This window comes from Wyeomyia smithii, chromosome 3, assembly GCF_029784165.1.
Source record: "Wyeomyia smithii strain HCP4-BCI-WySm-NY-G18 chromosome 3, ASM2978416v1, whole genome shotgun sequence".
Classification (NCBI taxonomy): domain Eukaryota; kingdom Metazoa; phylum Arthropoda; class Insecta; order Diptera; family Culicidae; genus Wyeomyia; species Wyeomyia smithii.
This window is the reverse complement of record NC_073696.1, coordinates 6,558,695-6,583,123: the sequence shown is the minus strand read 5'-3', so window position 1 is coordinate 6,583,123 and position 24,429 is coordinate 6,558,695. Positions and strand designations below refer to the sequence as shown.

The 24,429-nt window shown below is 39.5% G+C and overlaps 1 protein-coding gene across 2 annotated transcripts; it reads left to right on the top strand.

The window, feature by feature from the left end:
* Positions 1-1,750: 1,750 nt before the first annotated feature.
* Positions 1,751-23,570, top strand: LOC129731172 (lysosomal alpha-mannosidase). 2 transcript variants are annotated; one of them, XM_055690980.1, is made up of 6 exons: positions 1,751-2,145; positions 19,839-19,941; positions 19,998-20,605; positions 21,039-21,172; positions 21,232-23,002; positions 23,059-23,570. In XM_055690980.1, exons 1-6 carry the CDS (start codon positions 1,975-1,977, stop codon positions 23,500-23,502), a joined length of 3,231 nt encoding a protein of 1,076 aa, XP_055546955.1. In that variant the 5' UTR covers positions 1,751-1,974; the 3' UTR covers positions 23,503-23,570. The 2 variants fall into 2 exon arrangements, with proteins under 2 accessions (XP_055546955.1, XP_055546954.1); XM_055690979.1 differs by lacking the exon at positions 21,039-21,172 and adding an exon at positions 20,669-20,802 and having other exon boundaries at positions 1,752-2,145.
* The last annotated feature ends 859 nt before the right edge of the window (positions 23,571-24,429 follow it).

Genomic DNA, 24,429 nt, shown 5'->3' with positions numbered 1-24,429 from the left:
ACGTCAACATTGGTGGATCAATCGAACGGAGGAAAGCGATTGCAGTTAATCTTCTCCTAAGCAAAATGATGCAATTGTTGTGGAAATTATACTTAACAAACGTTTGCGTTTTAAACAACCGCATAAAATTTGGTGCGTTGAACGTCTCTGAAGTCGATGTGAAGAAAATATTATTTTTCTAAATTTTTTTACAACATAATCATTATTATTAACATCATTAATAATCAGTGAATTTTTTCTTGAGTTCTCCTTCATTGAAACTTTGCTTTTGAAAATTTCTTCTTTTTCACTAAATCTTTTGAACCAAATGTTCAAATGTCTAGAAAATAAATTAATACTATTCTGTAGATACTTAGTAGATACTTACCTTCAACTTGACATCTAAACGCTTTCTAGACTGAAATTAAAAATGCTCTACGTCCGCTAACAAGCAACTAGAGTGGCGAAACCACAGCACAAACCTAGCGGCATTTTTTCGCAAAAGTGAAAAATGAAAGCAGTTAACACTGCAGCAGAATGGCATCAAAAACCGCTCGAACCATAAAGATCTAATTTCTCCTTCGTTACTTATCAAAGACCTTCAAAGACCCTAGCGTTTATCTCCGCGGATGAAGCAAAAAAAGCGGACTTGGAAAAGAAAGAAACGTGACCAAACAAATTATCCATCAAACACCCCGCAAGCGGTCGAGCGGTGCAGCAGACTTGCGCTAGACGTGTTGCGAAGTGGAGTAAAACGCATCAATCATTTGGCTTAAAACCGCTAGAAAAGCAAGTCTTACCCCATTGTTCCAATCAAATCGAATAGAATTATAGTCCACGGTGTCTCGACTTGATGGACGCACGCATCGGACCAAGTGCTGCTGGTGCTGCGGTCTGCCACGGCAAGGCCCTGATGAAAGTGAGAACTGAACTTTCCAATTTAGTTCGACCGCCTGCGCCAAGTGCCAAGCGAGACTCACCGATGAAAGTGAAGGTATAAGATGATTTGTTCTACTTTTGCCTGCGGCGTGCACCGTCCCTTTTTTATGACCGGCAGCGCGCAGCGGACCACAGCGGCGCTGATCGGTTTTCCGGTTTTATAGTGGTAATTTCTTCCAAATCTGACGCGGAATGGTTTTTTTCTTCGTCTACTTCCTCTGCCGTTAGTATACCCTTGAAGGTAGACGTGATCGATAGGTTTTTCGGGGTAAATTAACGGTGGCTGTACTTTCTAGCTGTTATGCCATAATTTAATTTTCGGTACGTTGATCTGAACCGCAGTCTGCCTTGCAATAATGGCTGCACATGGAAGTGGTTGAGTACGAAAAATCCTGATGTATCGATTGGGCTGTTCCAGGTTATGAACCTTAATCTACAGCTCAATCATGTACCATGATCCCAGCTGACGCTAATGGATGTTGAAGTAAAGTGGTTGAACATCGCGTTGCAAAAGCAGCGAATCAAAATTCACATTCTTATCAACGTAGATAATCAAGAGCGTTCAGCACATAAAACACTCCACGATAAACAATACGATTATGATCGAATAGTTAATCCACTTACTTTCACACGATAAGCCCGCAGCATGCAGCGGGTGCTGCACCGGCTTCTGATCTTCCGTTCAATGATCTTCTGCAAAACAAAGTAACGCAGCAGTGATCCGCTCGCGCTCACGAAGCTGCGCTGCGTTGTCGTCGATCAGAGTCGACAAAGAGAGCAGCGCAGCTCGAAAGTCGATTCTAGCGGCCAAAAAGCAGCCCGAGCGGAACTTCGCCAGTCAGTCTTTCCCGGCGGTTGGCTCTTGATGGTTCGATTTTCTTGCGCTTTTTTTCTTTCAAATTGTTCGCGTTTGCTCTGTTGATTGGTAACCTTTCTTAGGTCACCGGCGTCAGGTTGTTATCAATTCAGTTCGGTTTCTTTTACAAAAAATACATAAATGTGATTAGTTTGAATTGACAAATGTTCTAAGGAAAACAAACTCGACACGATAGTGTAATGAAGATGTTAAAGTGCTTGATCCTGTTGATAGCGGTTTGCGGTGCCTTCGCGGGTCCAAGCGGCCAACGGTGGAGGAATGGAAATGGATTTTATAAGCGCGGCCAGCGTGACGACTATCAGGCGTATTCAGATGCTGACAGAAGCGGATCTTCTACTTGTGGATATGAGGTATGAGAATTACGCTGGGAAGGACAATCGAGCTCTTAGTTGGAGCTCAATAGACGGTGTTACAATGAATGAAGAGTGAACAAGCGAAGATGATGTAAAATTACGAAGCTAGCTTTTGTTGTCTGCGTGCTAAGAATGTCATTTAATAATATTCAATGTGAATTTTGAACTAATTAAAACTAAACAAACATTATTTTTGTTGTGCCACGTGAAATAAACATTTTGTGAGCAAAAAAAAATTAAATTTCAGTCTAGCAAAAATATTTATGTTTAAATTGGACCATTAATAATTTCTGGATCTTTTTTTTTAATTATCTCTGCCAATAATGGCTTGGTTGGAAAAACTAGTGTTGCTTGCATTCAAAATTCAACAGGGAGCGGATAGTGTGAAGTGTGCCATAGAGAACAACGAGAAACGGAGAAGCTAGCCGCTATCTCTTATTCTCCGCAGACGATAAAATTTGGGTTAGAATTACCGACTGTGGCCTAAAATCAAGAACTAGGTGGTTACTGTAAATAAATCATGCAGAGTGTTGTTCCAGAAATTATTGATAAATTACTTGGACGCAGAGATAAATAGAATAATCTTTTCGAATTTTTAAACTTCAAAACTTAACCCCACAGAAACGCTGTTCACCTTTTCTTCGAATTTATTCATTAAAATTAAAGGAACAAAAAATAATTAATGCATTCATCAATATTTATCTCAATATCATTTTTTCGTGCTTTTGTCATTCGAGCTACCTGAGTATATTATACAAGTTTTTGAACTGTTTTTTCTGTGCAAAATTATTATTCATGGAATTTGTTCTCACAATCCGACGATCAAATTTTCTTTTGTTAAATATTCACATGCATAAGTAATTTTTTCATATATTTTGCCATTATTATTTTGCATTTCTATGATGTAGATCAATTCAATATGTTTCTACTAATTTGTCCGTCTCTCAAAAAACTTCATTTGTGATTTTTTTATTTTTCATTGATTATATTAATACATGTTTACATAATAGAGTCAGAATTCGTGAAACGTATCACTAAAAATCGCGATGTCTAATATTTTAAAATAAATTATCAAAACTTCGAATTTGCGCTTATCGCAAAAATAGGTGATGGTCGAACCGCGAATAAAAATTTTCGTAGTCCTAAGCTTACCATGTGATCATGTATTGGATACCACCCTCCTATTTAATCCTAGAATGCTTTTCTAACAACTTATTTTTGAATATTGAGCCTAGATATGTATTAGATCATTGACTTCGTTATAACTTTTAACGATTTCCAACCCTGCAATTTTCATCGGTTTGGTTTTGAGTATTTCGTCAGTTCTCGTCTTTTTAGCAGTGTATCGAATATGACAAATGTTTTGTTTTTTTTTTTTTGCTATAAATCATGTGACTAAAAACCTTAATTAATAAATTATGATAAAATCACATGGAACAACTAAACTTTGACCACAAATTACTGGTTATATCTGCTGTTTTCAGCTATAAAACTATTCCTAACGAATAAGGAATAAGTTAATGTTAGTAGATCATTTTTCAAAGCAAACCCTAATTTTTCACTGCCTGAAAGAAAGTAAAGTGTCGCATAAGCGCCGGCAGAATGATGACCGTTTCCTACGGAAATTCGTTCATAGCTCCAGCGCACTTAGCAAGAGCCTAGCCCGTCAAAATATTTAATTGACGACTATGCTTATTTTGTAAATATCTGACTAAGCCGTCTAAAAGTATACTGGTTTCCGTTACTTACCGATACCGCGAAGCTCTTGCCAAATTGTTACTGAATTTACGAACACTTTTATACGGATCAGCAAAAAGTCAATAGCATACCTGCTACTGACATATTGCTGAAGCAAAACCTAATGCGTTTGCGAATTTCCCCTAATTTCTCTAGCATCGATTCTCTATGATTTTTCTTACCCTTCATTCTTGCTCATTTACCATACTGTAAATAAATTTAGGTTCAATTCGACAACGTGATATTAAGATCGGGGAAAATAATAATTCAATGGTTTCCTTCCAATTGATATGTGATTTGGAAAAAAATGGAAGCAGTTTGAATGGACAAATATCATTTTGCTTCGTGATGGATCGTGGAGGGTACGCGGTTTGCATCAGCAGGATTTTTTCGTCATTCATGAAGCACATGTTATATTGATTCATTCCTGCTGGAAGATTTCATCTTCAAACGAACTTTTTTGCCTATCATTTTTACTACTTCACAAAATACAATGTGCATCTAAGTGGCAAGCTGAAGCCGGTTGGTTCTTCAAAGTTTTTAACGATTGTTTTTACAGCCTAACTTACCTAGAGTGCAACTGATTTGAATGCATTTCCAATCTGTGAGAAATTTCTGTTAATTTTTAAAAGTATTTGTTCAGCGATTTTGATTACTGTACAAATCCTTTTTTTGTTACTTGCAAGGGGCAATAAAACTTGGCATGACTGCTACGGTACTTTTTCTTATCTCCAGCGGTTTGATAGTAAGAAAACTCTGTTTATTTGATTTTGCAGGGGATCCACCGACCTACTTATTGATCAGCACATATTTTATGTTTACATATATTTTTTCGCTTTTATATTATAGAGTGTGTCGTGCATTTCATACTCTCTAGCTAGTATTCATATTTTAGGCTTGCTTTAATTCAACAAAATCGATCAATTATATGCAGTTTAATCTGAATAACAAAAATTTTTCACGCCCTGCAGGAACAAACCTTTGAACTTAAATTTCTTAAAATACTGAATGTAACTTAATTTTGGGTGCAACAAGCTTTATAGTCTTCAACGATATTCAACAATTTCCATTACAAATGTTTTCAAATTGAATTTAACTATCCATTTACGGAAATGATAGTTCTGAAAAAAAAAAAAACGACTCCGTGAAGGTTTCAAAATTTAGTATCGTTTGTTATACTTCAGTACTTCAAAATGGTACCCTGGGTTGGTTTTCAACCGCTTGACATCATTCAACCGCAAGTCGCCTACTTTGACTTCTAAATAGTGTCTTAGGGTGGGGAGAGGGGGTTAAGAAATCGTAACGGTTTGGGACGAAGGGGGATGGGGGGTATAACGTTGCGTGACGTCACATAAAAATTATTTGAAAATATAAAATTTACTGGAAAAATTGTAAAGTTTACCTGCTTTTTAATCAAAAAGGATTAGATTAAAAAGAAGGTAAACTAAATAATTTTCCCAGCTAATAATCAAACTGAAACTAACTGAGACAAATACAATAAGAGCGAGGGAAATTCTTCCGAAACTGGTTGCTTCAAGGCATCAGCAGAAAACCCCGATGCCCCCAATAGTCTGACACAGTGTTGCTACATTTTCGTTTCTACTAAGAGCTGCAAAAATCCTTTTCATTTGTATTATTACCTACAAAAAACTATACCAAGATCTGTTCCATTGGAACATAGTTGTTTATTTTGTAAACTGTGAAAAAACAACTTCAACGACGTTTGTGCATTGTTTTGAGGAAACTGTTTGACTCTGTTAATATTAGTTCTGAAGCACAAACTCGCTTGTCAATGAAACTTTTAGATTGCGAGATCACGTTCATTGTATCGTTACTGAGTCGGTTACAAAGTTCAGTCTAATCTCTCTGACAAGCTCGAGTTGATGCATAAAAACTACATGGATATTAAAGAAGCTTCCTTTGACATATCTAAGGCTACTGAAACTAATCCGATTACAGCAATCGAAGAGCATTTCTAGAATCTGTGGAATTTTTTGAAGATGAGCGAGATGGGGAGGGTAGTTTTTGTGACGTGACATACTTCTCTTGGGGAGTCGTCAATGTGTGACCAAAGGGAGGGGGGGGATAAAATTTAATCAAAGTTTGCGTGACATACTTAATGGAAGTCGTCTTAGGTGGATTTTCGGCCATTGGGTTTAATCCCGGTTCAGGAAATATCCATTTTGGGTGATTTTTTACCATTTTTGGATGTTTTCCTAAAACCAGAGGTCTCCTTTGTGGATTTTGGATGGTTCAGACTTGTTTTTCAGCCTCTGAACGTTATCCCGTTTCAGGAACTCAAATATTGGGTGGTATTAGGCTTTTCTGGCTGTTCTCCTAACACAATGGTAGTAGCCATTTTAGATTTCAAGATGGCGTCCAGAGTCTAGATCTGAGCATGCCTTTTAGCTTCGGAAGTATCCGTCTCAGAGCATCATCCTGGTTCCGAAAATACTAATATTTGGTGGTGTTTGGCTATTTTACAGTCAAACACACCTAAGAAACAAAGAGAGCAATATCGCCAAGATCAACTCAGTTAATGGATTTCGCATTTAGATAAGAATCAGAGGGATCCAAATTTTCATAAGAAACTAATAACTAGAAAACTGATCATAATAATGTAAAAACAGGAGAAAAAATACATAAAAACATAAAAACAAGGAGTTGGAAGTCAAAAAGTTGGCTGTGTTTAAAAATAAATCACATACAACTTAGAAGACAAACATTTTAAAGGCATTTGAGTACGTAAAAATGCAATCGCTTGAAACTAGAGTTCGAAAAATAAAATTGGCTGGCGTTGTAAGCGTACTTGAACAAATTTTAATTAGTTGCGTTGGAAAAACTAACCATGTTCTCCATTAAATATATGAAACATTAGTTGAATGTTCCCGGCGATTCTCGTGATCAGAGGTTTCGAAATTAAAAATCGTTTTTAACATTCCATTGCCGCATTAGCACAACTTATTTCAGATATATATTACATCTTATTTATATCCATCATCACTTTAAATTAGTTTATTTATTCATTTGTTTATTTCTAAGTGCATCAACTGACATAAAGTCTTAATGAAAGAAGAATGATCATTAAAAGTAACTAGAGTTAGTTAATCTACGTTTAAAAATATGACTAGGCACACCAAATTCAAAAGATGCTCGACACTCGTGAATGCTCTCACCAGAGCTGCGAAAAGTCAATATCATACTACTGACATTACGCCAAAATGATGCAACACCAGAATCAGCCAACTACGACGCATGCCTCATTACAAAAGAGTTTGCGATGTTACAATGATTCTCTTATCGTCAACTCTCACTCTCATTTTTTTCTTGCTATCTTTCTCGATCATTCGGGTATGGCTGTACTGAGATTGAACCAGCAGAAATATCAAGTTCATTTTGACAGCATGATATTATGAGGATAGCAAACATAAAATCAATGATTTTTCTTCAATTGATATGTATGATATTGATATATGGTCGGCATGCGATCAGACTGAACTAAGCGCCGTTTTCTCAGATTGAGTTATTGACACCCAGTGGATATGAGAAGTAATAATCTATCTATTGTGAAGTAACGAAATCGTTTGAGCATTTGATAACGATATTATAACAAAAATTCTCTGTAACAGCTTGAACACAGCAATTGCGGCGGTAAATGTTTTTCGATGCTTGGCTCGGTTTGGCTGCACGCCGACTAAAAGCATTGTCAATAAACAACTATTACTTCGTTTTGTAACTGAGCGTATTTTAGTTTGGTACTTTTGAATCTGTATGATCATTCATTTTTATTCTCAGTAGAGAATATGCTCCTTCATAACACCAATTGTAATAAAAAGAATTCTTTCAATATTTTTCGAATGATCTCATATCTGAAAAATAATATTGCATTTTTATTTGTTTTTTGACAGCATGAGTTTATTAATTTGATTCTTGAATATTGTGCTTGTTGTAGGTTAAACTAAAGACAGTGTTGTTCGCGGCAAAAAATGAATCGCGGGTGGCAAAACAGAAAACTTTTAAATATGTATGGGTATGTATATTTATATACAGATCCTGTTAAATGTTGGCACGGTTCAACTTTGAAACTGTTCAATTTTGGTTCGGAACGGTTTTGCTTTTCTCCTAGTTTTTATTCATATTTTCTTTTAACGAAGAGGATGGCCGGAGTTAATCGACTGGTTTCGGATATATGACCGGAATATGTTTCAGTAACATGGTAACGATGATCAAAGCAGTGCTTAGAAGTGCTTAAAACCCTACCATGCCTCTCATTGAAAAATGTAAAAATGCGGACCTGTTCCGGTTGTGTTCCGAATACTCGGAGTTGTTGTGCCAGCCCATCAAGCGACACCTATAACCGCTGGTTTGAAATTATAATCCTAGTTCATTGGTTGCCATATCTTGAGTTGGGATCGTCACAGACCGCAAAGCAGATCAATTTTAAAAAATCCTGATAGCAACAAACTTCAAGCTAGCACTGACATAATCACGCTACTGAAACGATTTTTGATATTCCAAAAATCACCCTGATTTGCATTGCACTGATATTTCCGAGTGAACTCTGTATATTCACGACGATTGACAATGAGAAGCCGAAAATGGCAACAAAAGAGACAAGATATTGAATCACTTGTCGGAACCTCACGCTTACTGTGATGGTTGCTGGCTATTTATGAGAGAAAGAAACGAGTGCGATGATATTTTCTCTCTCGTCATAGTCAGCATGTTGCTTGGATTAATCGCAGCTCTGGCTCTCACACAAAAAGCAACAGGTTCGTAATAATCATAGTTCGTGCGATGGAATTGGTTTAAAAGCATCGAAGAGGGCCTCAGCATACGTTGAGATACAGGGAAATTCATCAATGACAGCAACTCTGGGGAATCCAGTTCAGCGTTCAGAATCTTGGCAATGCGTACAGCCTGTTGTACTTTGCGGCGGTGCTCTAGAGTGTCAAGTCCAAGCAGGCGGCAACGAAAACCGAAACGTCTCTGTATACGCTCGAGACGCAGGTTCCATGAAAGCTGGTACAACATTGATATTCTGAGAACGCACAGAAAGCAAATACAATATGTGCTGTTCTCCAGAAATTAGAAGTTGCCATTTCAGATGTTAAAATGACGTATAGAGTTCCACTTTCGAAAGTATTGGTTTCGTTGGCCGAATTTAGGATATTTTCTATGAAACCGGAAGTCACCATTTTGGGAAGGATTTCTAGCCTCATCCTGATTCTTAAAATACCAATATTGGATGACATTTGACCACTCTGACCTGTACGCCAGAAACTGGAAGTGGCCAGCACATAATTAAAAATTGCGCGTGAAGCTGATTGCCGGTCTCTGAAAATCATCACGGTTTTGTAGATAATCAAATATGGGGTGGCCATTTAGGGCTTTTGTCTAGGGTGATCCCAGTTCCGAAAATATCTGTATTTGGATTGTACTCGGAACAGTCGTTTACAGTATCAGTTAAATATTTTTTTACGGTACTTTCAACAAAAAGAAATCAATGAAAAAAGATTAGAGTATGACAACTCATGTTTAGTTCTCCTCTGCAATGAAATCTAAAGAGATGACATGTGGACTTTTTACACGAGAATGTTTATTGGTTTCCAAGGAACACGAAAAAAATTAAGGTTTACTGATTACTAAAATAAAAACAAGTATCTTTTAATGCTTAAGTTGTCTCCTAACCGACATTTAGACCGGTGAAATGGGACCTTAGTTTCAGCTGAATGTTCCTTTATGCTCAAAGATCTAGTTTGAGTAAAAGTCAAAACAAAATCTGAATTCTGTAATATAAGACTATTCACAAAACTACAAAAACATCAGAAATGGTAATTTTTAGGCTTGAAATCAAAACATGGGTTTTTCTGACAGAAAATATTTGCAGATGTTTAAGAACAGCAGCATTTTATTGAAAAAAAGTAAGAGGGTATGTGCTTAAGTGCAAGAACGCAGCAGTGTTGCTGGAAAAATTCAATGGTGAGCCGTTCGTCAGACATTCAATCAGTTTGGGGTGAATAACTTTTTCTACAAGCATCGTAGCGCCTTACGGTCTTCAGAAGAGTTTTTCCCACGAAAATTTCCTACAAATATCATGTAACGATATTTTTTTGGGCGCCAACTGGACATCTCTAGAGAAAAAGTTTTGAAAAAGTGGATTTTCTCATATAAAATCGTATGGAAACTTTAAAAATCGGACGCAACAATATAGTTTCACCGATCGATCTGAAAAGTTATTATTATAGAACCCATAAGCCCATTAATTATTATAGAACCCATAAGGAACACGAAAAGTGCATGGGAGCTAACATTTATTTTTTGTCCCACCCTAGTATACAGCCCTAGGGTTGTATAGAATGGAGACGTGGGACTAAACACTATAGTTAGAGAGATATTTGTTACAAAAGTTACAGATTCCGCAGACAGAATCAATTCGTTTGCTCAGTGACTCACGTATTTTTATTGTCAGCCTTCCCGCAAAATCTATTTAGAAAATATATTTAACAACACTCGAAGGAATTTCGTTTACTTTTGGCAATATAGTGCCTGTAGTGTTTTGTTGTGGAAACAACATTTTTTGACAAGGCACAAGCATATCGTTGTTGTTGAAGAAGCACCGACAATTTCTCGTAATGTGTCTAAATGAGAATTAACTCTATTTCCCCAAAAACCAAATCCAATAATACACCCAACACAAACGGGGAACATTTTGTTACTTTGGTAAACTTTTTATTACTTATTGTGTATAAGACCGCGCATTATACACAAACAAAGTAACAAAAATTATGACGGCCACACGCTTGTATGTGTTTCTGCAGGAGAACATACAGCCAAGAACCGCAATGCATGTGCTAGCAAAACTACACTCGTTGCATTTGTATTGATGCAACGATCAGGTTCATTTCTGTCCTCTTATTCACACATAATAAGAATCACACCCGTCAACCTCAAATGTCTAATTAGAAACACCACTGTTTCGTTCCCCAGTGTTTACTGGAAATGAAAATATGCAATACCGTGAGCCCAGAGTTGCGAATGTTGTTCGGGAAGGGCACGAGTTTTGTATCTTCAAACAGGTCCAAATGAGTTTCTATGAAGCACTCAATGCGTGTTTTAGATAGTTTGCTTAAAGGCAAATGTTTGTGTTTTTCTCAGACGCAGTTTACAAATCATGATGTGATTCCAAAACGCATTTGAAATCTTTGAACTCATCAACGTTAGCATACTGTATGACGGGAAAAAATGCTGCTTGGCAACTCTTGTCATATTATTTCTTTATTCCGTATGCGTACAACAAACTAATACACGCACAACGGATGACTTGTAGATAGAAGAAACGGCTTGAGTTGCAATGACGGTTCGTTTTGCCCTGAGTTAATGTACAGCCCTAAGTAGTGCTGTTCACTACCCTGCGGCAGGGGGAGACACCCTCGCAGTGCATGTACAACATATGCGACGGTGTTTTTTTTTTTTTTTTTTTTTGACTGGAGATGGAAAGGGAGCATTTTTCGACAGAGAAAATTTTGTATGTGGTTGAAACGTCCATCATTAGATGGCCGTACTCTCGTAACACGTGCCAAGTATGTGACAGTATGTGTTGTTACTTGACTGGAGATGAACTTTTTTACTTTTTAACCGTTATGTACTCGGCAGGGTACCCGGGTACCTTTTCAGACTTTATTGCTTTAAAGAACAAGGATAACCTCAACCTAGCCAGCTGAAACTTATGGAATGCTCCTAACCAGTGGAAATAAACCATTCCCCATCATCAGACTGTTTATAGCAGCAGGCGGAGTCGATGGGGGAGGCTTCAAATTTGTATACCCCATAAGTACTCGGCAGGGTACCCGGGTACCCACAAAATGAAATGCTTCTTGCTTCTTTAGTTCTTGGTCGATTTGCGGTCTTGGCCTGTCAAAAGATTGGGAAATCTATCTAGTTTTAGAATCTGAGACCGACATGACATGGTCACTGGGACCGCATAGGGTTCCCGTAGATCCGGATTTTCGGGAGCATGTTCCGGTAAGACAAATTAGTACAACTGTCGATAAAACCGACCAAAATTGATATCAAAATTCATGAAACCACTCCAGGCGTTGATTTTCATTTATTTTGAGTCCATTTGATGAATTGTCCGAAATTGGCCATTTCGGAGCAGATTCCCGATCTTGAACACGGTCCCGAAGATCCGGATTTACGGGAACCATATTAGGACCAATGGCTCTTTCAGCACCACATACTAAAAATAGACAAATTTTCCAATCTTTTGACGGGTCAAGATCGAACATCGGTCAAGAATCGAGGAAGTAAGAAGCATTTTTAATTTTGGTGGGTACCCGGGTACCCTGCCGAATACTTACGTGTGGTAAAATTGCCAAGTACATAACGGTTAAGTAACAGATTTGTTACCTAAAGAGTCATTTCACATTATTGCTAATCAAGTAATACGGAAAAGCTTTGCGTGTACTTACGTTATTATAATGAATGATTTGGTGTTATGTAACTCTGATTAAATCGAATTTGATATATGAATCTTACTTTTGAAATAATTTTTTTTTTTTTGAATAATATGGTTCGCTTATAGGCAAACGTAAAAAGATATATTAAAAGTAAAATTATCGATAAGTTCCAGCAAAAAATCGTAGCAATCAACAGTTACAACGAAGTTGGAGTTCAAAAAGATTCATTTGTGTTCTTTTCCTCGCCAAGTTTTTTTTTTCTTTTGCTAACAATTACACGCACTGTATAACGAGGACAGCTAAATTCATTGCTTGTACGTTTGTTATTGTTACGTGGTCCCCGTGGCTCTGTGGTTAGCGATGTCGGTCGGCTAGCTTTCCCACACGGTTGTGATATCGGATTCGTTTCCCGATCAGGTCGAGAATCTTTTCGAGCTGGAAAAACAATATCGATAACGAATTCTCTCAACTAATCTAGTTGATCGAGACCGCTATTAGCCCCAAGGCTAAGCGTGCGATATTGTTTTACGTTTGTTATTGTTGTTATTTTTCAAGTAGCAGAACCAAAATACAACCGATCACGAGATCTTCAAGTGTCGGAAAAAACATCTAAAGTGGTATTCTATTATCGTGTAAAGGATTGCCCCACGCAATACTAGAGCAACCGATCGGACAACTTTTGTTTTTCACGCTTTTCAATCCGGATTGCATCCAAGTTGCGACCGTTCTAATTTACTCTTTCGATATTACACAATATTTAGTGCATGGCGAAACTGAAATGAAATAAAAATAACTTATAACCGTTGCAAAAATGTTCAATTTTTTTTGAGGAGTTCATGGTAATCATATACATGAGATAAACTTTTAATCACCATCAGCAGCAGAAATGCAGTTTTTTCTCGATTGCACACGCATAGAAATGTACGAATAGAAGTGTACCGCTGCAGTACGAATATTACACCCAACACAAACGAGCAAGATTTTGTTACTTTAGTGCAATATTTTATTACCTTTTGTGTCTACGACAAGGTTACAAACTAAAAGTAATAAAATAAAAGACCGCTACACAGTTGTATACCGTACTGCATCCAATTTCGAACACTTAAGCTATGATGTAACTTGTTGCCCTGAAAAATCAACGAAAAACGAACTTTCTCACCGTAAAGGTTTAGCATGTTAGTTATTTTATTGGTGTTGCAATGAAGTGTTATTTATATAGATTTAAGCACGTTTTGTACATGAAAACAAGAAGAATTAGAAAACGGTTTTGTTTCAAATTCCGAACACTTCATCGTAATCGCTAAGAGATAGATAGGCAAACCGTCTAAATACTGGCTGTCACTTTTTTCAACGCCTGCTGATTCCCTAGAAGTGGCTCTACTGAAAAGAGCTATACATCACTGGGTGGAGGACATTCCAAGGAATGAAATTGTATATAGGAATCATTCTTTTTATCACACTAGCTATAAAAATGTGCAAAATATGCGACAGTATGTGCTGTTTGTTGACTGGAGATGAATTTTATTACTTTTTTTAGTAATGAGATCATTTTAAAAGGAAACCTTTTTTTTGTTATTGCTTCAAAGGAACAAGTAAAAATGTTGCGTGTGACCGTTTGTTTGAGTATGTGAAACACTCGCGATCTCGTAACATATGCAAAACACATGACAGTATGTGTTGGTACTTGACTGGAGAAGAATATTATTACTTTCCAAGTAACAAACCTATTACAAAAGGCAGAATTTTTAGTTATTGGTTTTAAAGTAACAAGGAAAAGTTTTGCGTATACCGCTGCAGTGCGAATAAAAGTATGCCACTGAAATGTACCACTGCAATCATAGACCTGCGGCTCTCTGCTACACATAAACTGTACGGTACTGTTACTTTTATCATGTTGCATGTTTTCTTTCAAGACATCAGTTTTTCACGGTGCTCCCACAGACCGTTATTATAAAAAAAAATGCACCAAAGAATCTGAGTACACCATTCGATTCGTTATGACGTCCAGAATCACTGGTCTAAATTTCAAAATCATTGTACGGTACATTTTTGAGTAATCCCTTCTTGAAGGTCGTAAGGTACAAAAAAGTGATATTAAAAAGACGAAATACTAAATGCACGTTTTTCAGCCACAATTTTATGAAACAACTTCCAAAATAGTTTCTACACATTCCAAGTATTATATTACAAGACATTCACAATTGGTGGAAAGATTTATTTGAAAATACCACAGTGCACAATGGTCTAAATTCGAAAAATCGTGATCGTTCTAGATTTGACTATGAAAAATTGATTTTATGTACTCAATGTCTTCAGCAAAATTGTTTCATAGAACAAGGCCTTACTTTTGGCGTTTTTAGTTTTTCGATCAATCCACCTAACAGTTAGATAAAAAAAATATTTTTTCTAATTTTCAATATACTGGATTGCTTTCTTGAGCAAAGTTGTGGAAAATTTCAAAAGAAAAAATCACAGAAAGGTTGTGTGCAAAGCCACGACCACAAGGTTGAAGTAGAATACTTTTACAAGAAAGATAACCCGGCTGCTCGCGTGTCAATCATTTTTCCTAGTAAATAAATGTTCACCGCTCATTGGCAGTATTGAAAATTCTGTGCAAACGAAGTTGAAGTACTACTCAATTTCAGTTTGCACATATAAATACGACCTCACTGAACAGGAAAAGTACAAACTCTTTATGGCGCAAACAAGTTTCAACAGTCAGAGTATATAACAACAACAATATCGCACGCTAGCCTGGGGGGCTAATGCGGTCTCGATCAACTAGATTAGTTGAGAGAATTCGTTATCGATATTGTTTTCGGCACATTTTGCATGTTGTAGGATAAGTACAACGATACACCGTGCCCCAGTGCTGAGTCGAGAAAATTTCCAGCTCGAAAAGATCCTCGACCTGATCGGGAATCGAACCCGATATCACAACCGTGTGGGAGAGCTAGCCGACCGACATCGCTAACCACAGAACCACGGGGACAGAGTATATGTACATGTGAATTCAAATTAAGATAATTAACTTTTGGTTAAAGCTCAGAACAAGAAAATGTTAAATCTTCTTGGTTGTCCTAAAAAGGACAGTTTGTTGTTGAATTTAAAATCGGATATGACGCTGATTGCATCTCTGTGTTACGCCGATAGCGGGAGTTATGGTGAACTCGTGTATGACGAAGGCATCGTATTACCTGTTTTATTGAATGGGAAAAAGAGGAATATTGTAAAATTTTGTAAACATTTAACTCAAACAATAATACCAAAGCGTAGTCAGGCACTTTGATAACAAAGTTGAAGGCTGTTTTCACACTGAAAATCAAACAGCCAGCAGAAGTTTTGATTGCCAAAATCCAGAATGCTTGTGTAGTTGCCAAAACAAGGCAGAGCTTCACCGGAGGAAGGCCGAAACCCTCAACCGGCAAAGCTGCTCCGATAGCAGGTAAATAGTGGTTCCGCATTCAAGAACGGCATCGTAGTTAAGGATTCATGAGTAGGCAGATGTCCGTGGAGAACTGTTTCCAACTTTAATGCCAGAACAAAGCAGAGCTTTACTGGAGGAAGGCCGAGACCCTCAACAATTACAACCTTTGAGCTGCCCTAACATTGGGGGAAACAGCGATGCCAACCTTTTTTTATTAAAAACTGGAAGCAAAATAAAAAACTGAAGAAAACTTGAAGCTTTTACATAAATTTATTCGATTTCAGGTTCAAAAATGCTGCACCGTATTATTGCATGTAACCAAAAAGGCTAAAATAAAATTGTTTACACATGGAGATTATAGTCACTGGCGTACTTAAAATTGAGTAGATTTGAATGAAATCTTACAACCGAGGCGCATGAATGCACAAAATACTGAAAAGACCATACATGTAATGGGAATGAGTCAAAAAAATGTGGTGATGAACATAAAACTGGAAAAATTTTCAAAAAACTGGAAATATTAAACCTTCAGCTGTTTCGCTGACGATCTTCAAAAAAACTAGAGATATCCAGGAAAAATTGGAGGGTTGGCAACGCTGGGGGAATTAAGATACACGGACAGCATGCACTGTGGAAGCTATTTCACATTCAGTAAATGTGACGGGTGCGACAAATTTAAATTGCTAGGATGCAACACAGAATGCTTGCTTGCGTTGACAAAAATTATTAACTTTCAATGACTTGTTTATTTGCCTTGAAAAAGGCATTTTGATGTTCAAAATTGGATTTCCTGATGGCAATCTTCATGCTGCCCCAACACGGGGGGAATAATGGCAGTCTGGCGACACACGCTGAGAAGAACCGCGCTGCTCCTGAGACGTGATGACCAACCACAGGGCAAGTGATTTGTTTAATTTGAAGGCAACCACAGGCGCAACCCGCTGCTATGGTCTGTTACTGCTGAGTGCCGATATCTGCTGTTACTGCTGTCAACGTTGTGGACGGTCCTCCAGTTCACCTTCCGACTAATGAATGTAGCTAGTTTTCCCAGAAACACTCTTTTATAGCCGAAGGGTGCTACGTAACAGGCCACGCCTTTCAGTTCAGGTTTACCATTTCCTTATGTTTTTTAGACGAATTATTCCACAATTCGCATTTGATTTTTGTATCCAGCGAATAAACACCGATGGTGCTCTCACACACGCAACGGTTTTAACCCGTATCTTATCGCGGTTTGTAACATCAAGCGATTTCGTTTGCTCGCTGTTGCGTGTTGCATCATGTTGCAACTTGGCAGCTGGGAGACGACGAAATTCTGTTTTTTTTTTTTTTAGGGAATTTGTTAGTAGTTTAAGTATTTATGATAAATATTAGGAAATAATGAGTATGTGTGTCCAATCACAAATGGTGACTTCTCAACACTGTTAGAAATTTGTGATTTTAATTGTTAGGATTTGTTTGCTTTCGCAATTAGGACTTATCATTCGTAGGGATTTAAACCTATTCGTCAGAAAAGGGGAAGTAAACTTACAACTAACTTAATTGCTAACTTATTGGCTATAAAGAGAGCTTATCGTAGCAATTGAGGATTGCAACGATTTTTGTCGAAAATTGTCAATAATTTTATTTGACATAGTTTCTAATGGTTCAACACCAGTAAGTCTAAGTAATTCGAGTGTACCAAACCAAGGAGGACGCTTCAAAATTATTTTTAGAATTTTATTCTGAATCCTTTGGAGCGTTTTCTTCCTTGTTGAACAGCAACTTGACCAGATCGGTATAGCATAAAGCATTGCTGGTCTAAAAATTTGTTTGTAAATCAAAAGTTTGTTCTTTAAACAAAGTTTAGAATTCCTGTTAATGAGAGGATATAAACATCTCGTATATTTGATGCACTTGGCTTGTATACTCTCAATGTGCTCTTTGAAAATAAGTTTTTTATCATAAATTAGTCCCAAGTACTTAACCTTGTCAGACCAACGTAAAATAACCCCATTCATCTTGACAACGTGATTATTGTTTGGCATGAGGAAAGAAACCCTAGGCTTATGCGGAAAAATTATCATTTGAGTTTTAGAAGCATTGGGAGAGATTTTCCACTTTTGCAAGTAGGAAGAAAAAATATCTAAACTTTTCTGCAATCGACTGCATATGACACGAAGACTTTTTCCTTTTACGGAAATGCTTGTGTCATCGCAGAACAATGACTTTGTGCATCATGGAGGCAAATCAGGAAGATCTGAAGTGAATATATTGTACAGGACTGGACCCAAGACTGAACCTTGAGGCACACCTGCTCTGACAGGAAATCTATCAGATTTTGACGAAATTCTGTTACTGCTGATTGATTGAATCGACTTCATATTAGCTCTGCATAGTCGAACTAACTGTCTTTGTGAATGCGGTCTAACAGGGCAGTTTGCTATTCAAAGTTGGTTATGCTGATCGCAGCCTTTGCGTTGCCCCTACAGTGGGGGGTTTACTAAATAAAGTAAAAGTAAAAATTAGACAACTACAACAGAATTTGATTGCATCTCGCACAGAATGTCTGCTTGTGTTGATGCCAGATAATTATTAACCTTCAATTATGTTTTTATTTGCCTTGAAAAAAGCATTTTGCGGTTCAAAATCGGTTGCTAATTACAACCTTTGAGCTGCCCTAACATTGGGGGAATTAAGATACACGGACAGCATGCACTGTGGAAGCTATTTCACATTCAGTAAATTCGACGGGTGCGACAGATTTAAATTGCTAGGATGCAACACAGAATGCTTGCTTACGTTGACAAAAATTATTAACTTTCAATGACTTGTTTATTTGCCTTGAAAAAGGCATTTTGATTTCCAAAATTGGATTTCCTGATGGCAATCATCATGCTGCCCCAGCACGGGGGGAATAATGGCAGTCTGGCGACACACGCTGAGAAAAACCGCGCTGCTCCTAAGACGTGGTGACCAACCACAGGGCTAGTGCTGCTGCTAAGGAAGGACGACTGCTGTTGTCGCTGTCTAGAACTATTATGAGCGGCTCCGGCTGAAACAGGCTCTTATATAGGCCAAATAGCATGTTTTCAATTGCAAGGTATAGGATCCTGTCGGCCGTGCTTGGGAAGCAAGCATATAACGACCAATCAGAGGTCGAATTTTTCGTTTTGACAAGGCTTGACTATTTTCAATAGTACAATAGTGTGAATAATAAAATTACAGTTATCTTATTTCGGGAAGAATCTTAGAAGATTTTCCAATCTTTTGCTGCAAGAACGAAGGAAATCCATCGAATACTAACCGATTTATTAGCATTTGAAATTGGACATATTTTTCACTTTTTTCGGTTTTAGATTTTCATTTCACATCCCTATGTAGCCGAACTTCCTGAGAGAAGTATTCTACTTCAAAAAAACAACATGTGCCTTGTTCGAGTGGTCATACAATAACTTGACTCGACGCAATTTGTTTTTGGCTCTTTTTCATCCGTAATTATTCTACTAAAGCAATGATAAAATCGTTAAAAAGACGAAAACCATTTTACCTATATTTCGTCCAATTGAAACTGTCAACGCACGACTCTGCCAGGGGGCAAGTGTGCCCAAAGTGCTGAGATAATTGTTGGAAAGCTTTGTTTGAGAGGGATAGAAACTGTTGATAAGTACTGGCATGACAAATTGACCTTGTCTCTTCGCTCATCATCTCGAAAATCGCTGACAGCAACGAACAACATCATAGTTACTGGACGCAGCGATAAGGCACCCTAATGCTGATCTTGAATCAATTGTTCGCAGCTGTTATTATTAACTTCAGCGGCTGATAGCAATCGGCACTCTCTGCAGACCTTGATTAACAGAAGATGATTGTGTTTTTTTTTGTGCTGACGATGGACACCGGGGCACTCCCAGCCTACCCGCCTGTCTGCTGGAGGTCAATGTTTACAAAATATACGTTAAGCTTTTGCAGCTGGAAGCCACTGTTCAAGGGGAAATAAACAATGGAATTTTTACCTCGCTGCTCACGATCACGACATTCAATTGATTTGTTTTTTGTCTCTCTCCTCTTATCATCTATTCTAGTCATGCCCGGCGGTTAAGAAGAATATGCTTAACATCCATTTGGTTCCGCACACCCACGACGACGTCGGCTGGTTGAAGACGGTCGATCAGTACTACTATGGCAGTGAGTTGCGGTTCCGGTTTCATTTGTTCGCCCTCATTAATTTCTATTATTTTTAGGTAAAACATTAATTCAAAAAGCTGGCGTTCAGTACATACTTGATTCTGTGATTGATGCCCTGTTGAAGGAACCATCGCGTCGCTTTATTTACGTCGAATCGGCGTTCTTCTTCAAATGGTGGAAGGAACAGACGCCGGAGCGACAAGACACAGTTCGTGATTTAGTGAACGAAGGCCGGCTGGAGTTCATCGGCGGTGGGTGGAGCATGAATGACGAAGCAGCCACACACTATCAAAGTATCATCGATCAGTTCACCTGGGGATTGCGGCGGTTGAATGACACATTTGGGGAGTGTGGCCGACCCCGGGTCGGCTGGCAGATTGATCCGTTTGGTCACTCGCGGGAACAGGCTTCCATTTTCGCCCAGATGGGTTTCGACGGGCTGTTCTTTGGCCGGTTAGACTACGAAGACAAGCGCCAGCGGATGTCGAAGAAGAGCGCGGAAATGCTTTGGCGTTCGAGTGCCAATCTTGTGGATGGCGATCTCTTCACGGGAGTGCTGTACAACACGTACCAACCGCCGCCTGGATTCTGCTTCGATATTCTATGCTCGGATGAACCGTTCATAGATTCGCCCTACAGTGCGGAGAACAATGTGGACTCGAAGGTGAGATCGTTGCTGGTTTTGCGATTATGAATGAACACTAATTGGCGACCAATTTCCGGGAAGGTCGAGAAATTTTTGTATTACGTAGAATTGCAGGCTAAACACTACAGAACGAATAACATAGTGTTGACGATGGGCGGGGACTTTACCTACATGGACGCCAATGTGTACTTCAAGAACTTGGACAAGTTGATCAGGTAACGAAAAAGTTTGGGTTAGATGAGGTGTTTGGAAAATTTTCGGTTAAGTTAGGAGCACACGAGTACTTGGCGTTCTGACCATGTCTTCTGAATGACGACGTAGTTCATAAACGCCCTCATGGACTTCAAAACAAACAGACGTTTGACACTATTCATCCCAGAAATTGGTCGCACCACTTTCGCATCGATTTATTCCCTCTTTCTGTACATAAAATCTGAATCTATCGCTGTAGGTCGACCAATTCATAGCCATTGTACAGAACATGAGTTCATCCTACCGCACAAATAACATTATTCTAACAATGGGTGAAGACTTTCACTACCAATACGCCGAAATGTGGTTCAAAAATCAAGATAAGCTCATTAAGTATTGTTGCACCCCGCGGATCTTTCCGTCACTTATATTAACTTTAATTTTTTTTTTAGATACACCAACGCCCGTCAGGAAAACGGCTCGAATGTGAACGTTCTCTACTCAACACCCTCATGCTACCTGAAGGCACTGCACGACGCCGACATCACCTGGCCCACAAAAAGCGATGACTTCTTCCCGTACGCTTCGGATCCGCACGCATTCTGGACCGGCTACTTCACTTCCCGTCCCACCATCAAACGCTTCGAACGTGTCGGTAATCACTTCCTCCAGGTATGCAAACAACTCTCGGCACTCGCACCCACCAAGGAAAACCACTTCACCGCCCATCTGAACGTCCTCCGGGAGGCGATGGGTGTGATGCAGCATCACGACGCCGTCACCGGTACGGAAAAACAGCACGTAGCGAACGACTACTCTCGGATGTTACACCTTGCCATCGAAGCCTGCGGCGCTAACACTAAGATCGCCCTGAACCAGATGGTGGATCCCGCCCAGAAGAAGCAAACCTTTTCCAAACGAAACTTCCACGGAATCGAACGCGAGTTCACGTTCGAATTCGACACCTGCCACTGGTTGAACATCAGCAAGTGTGAAATCAGCGAGGGCAAGGACAACTTCATGGTGACTCTGTACAATCCGTTAGCCCACTCTGGGTACCAGTACGTCCGGCTGCCCGTTTCTGGCAACAAATACATCGTCAAAGACTACCGTGGAGTGGAAACACCCTCCCAGATGGTTTCGATTCCGGAGACGATCCAAAATCTAAACTATCGCTTCAGTAACGCCACTCAGGAGTTGGTTTTCCTAGCGAACGAACTTCCTCCCCTGGGGTACAAATCGTACTTCGTCTCGCGCGTGATCGAAACCGTAGATGATTTCACCCGAATACATCGTTCCCCACCGGCAGTATTCTTGCAATCCACAGGAGCACCCAAACAGTGGCACGCAGAGGAGGTCATGATTGGGAACAAATACCTGAACGTAAGCTTCGACAGTAATGGGTTCTTGAGTTCGATCAGTGCTAACGGTGTTAGCAATCGCTTGCGACAGACATTTGTGTACTACGAGGGAGCGATCGGAAACAATGTCGAATGGCGCAATCGATCTTCGGGAGCATACATTTTCCGCCCCAACGGTACCGAAAAGTACGTAAGCGATTCCGTACTACTGCGTGTTTTCAAGGGCAATGTGGTTCAGGAAGTTCATCAGGTGTTCAACGAGTGGATCAGTCAAGTGGTTCGAGTCTACGCCGACGAGAATCACGTAGAGTTCGAATGGCTGGTCGGCCCGATTCCGGTGGATGATGGTATCGGCAAGGAGGTTGTTTCACGATTCTACACAGCCGCTCAGTCGAATGGCGTTTTCTGGACCGATTCAAACGGTCGAGAAATGATTAAAAGAACACGAAACCACCGGGATACGTGGAAATTGCAGCTTGAGGAACCGATCGCCGGAAATTACTATCCGGTGACAACGAAGATCGCCCTGGAAGATGACAAAATTCGGCTAGCGGTTTTGAACGATCGTGCCCAGGGTGGCTCCAGTTTAGAGGATGGATCATTGGAGTTGATGGTACATCGGCGGCTGCTGCATGATGATGCTTTTGGTGTTGATGAAGCTCTCGACGAAAACGCCTTCGGTAAGGGCCTGATAGCTCGCGGTAAGCATTACGTGATTTTCGGTACGAAAAAGAACACCAGTCCAACTCTGCAGGCTAGGGAGCGATTCCTGCAGAACCAGGTGCTGCTACCAACGTGGGTCTTCCTAAGTGACACCACTAACTACAAGTACGAGGAATGGCAGAAGAGATTTAACAATATCGTTAGTATCGACATCAATTAATTTTTTTTATAATTATAAATAAATTTTTATTCTAGTACTCAGCTCTCTCGCTATCCCTCCCGCTGAACGTCAACCTGATGACGTTCGAGCCATGGAAGGAAAACAGTCTCCTGGTGCGTTTCGAGCACCTGCTGGAGAAGGACGAAGACCCAATGTACTCGAAGCCGGTCCGATTCAACCTGCAGGATATCTTCCGCTTGCTCAGCATCGAAGAAATTGCCGAAACTACTCTGGCAGCGAACCAATGGAAGGAGGATAACAAACGGTTAAAGTTCAAACCGGATCCTGCGTACATGCAACAGGTGACCAGTGCAGATCTGGTCGATGTCGATCCTTCTCTTTCTAGTACCGACCGTACCAACGCAAAGCAGGAAGAGTCAACGGATGCTTTGCGTAATGTGAGCAACGAAGGATACGAGATCGTACTCGGTCCGATGCAGATTCGAACCTTCGTGTTGCAGCTGGAGTTCAGGCCATAGAAATACAGGTGTAGACGTAAGTGTGACTGATACGTACGAATTAAATGTTAGTTGTAGTTTTATCTTAAGTCGTTGTGGATAATTGAATTTGATGACACCAAAACCGAAACTCAGTGTCAAACCACTCATTGGCAAAGCCACTTCTCCAGCTGATAACCGCTGCATGCTCAACAGTAGTTTCGTCGTTGTCTTGGATTAGAATACGTTTGACAGCCGAGCGCGAATTTTGCATACTACGAGATAGTGGTAGTGTTGGTCAACGTTTGGTCCTCTGAATGATCTTATTTCTGTAACGTCTGAGGAATGCCCATCGTTCAGAACTTTTGGGTGCCTTCAAGTGTGCTTTCGAATATTCTGACGTGCAATCAATAAACCATCTGCCATTGCTATTCGTAGTAGAGTGTAGGCTTTCAATACTAATTACAGAACAGAAGAAGTCTGCTTGCCCGACAGGCGCATTTGGCTCTCCGATGACGATCTTGAATAAGTCTTTTCAAAGAGCTCATACAATTCTTTCTCCTTATCATCGGGTTTATCATTGGTCACATTGCAAAACCGATTCTACAGAATGCCCGTTCCTCCGTTTTCGACCCCCGCTTCTATTCGATACCTGCAACCTCCATATTCACGTTTCGTCAGCTCTCTTGGTTACCTGCGCGTGCCTTTTCGAGTGGTGTCCTTACATTCCAAGTATCGAGTTAGCTGATCGTTGTCATTTTTGCCTATATGCATACCGGTTATTTCGTTCTGTATTATTCTCTGGATTCAGTAATTCTTATTTAGTGTGCTAATTGCTGCGAAACCTAGTCTCGCGATGGAGACATTGTAGGCATCGCATTCAATGATTCAGCATCTCACTCAGGGTCAGACGCTGTAGTTCGCCGCCCCTAATATGGGAACACAGCCTCGTACGATTCCCCTCCCCAG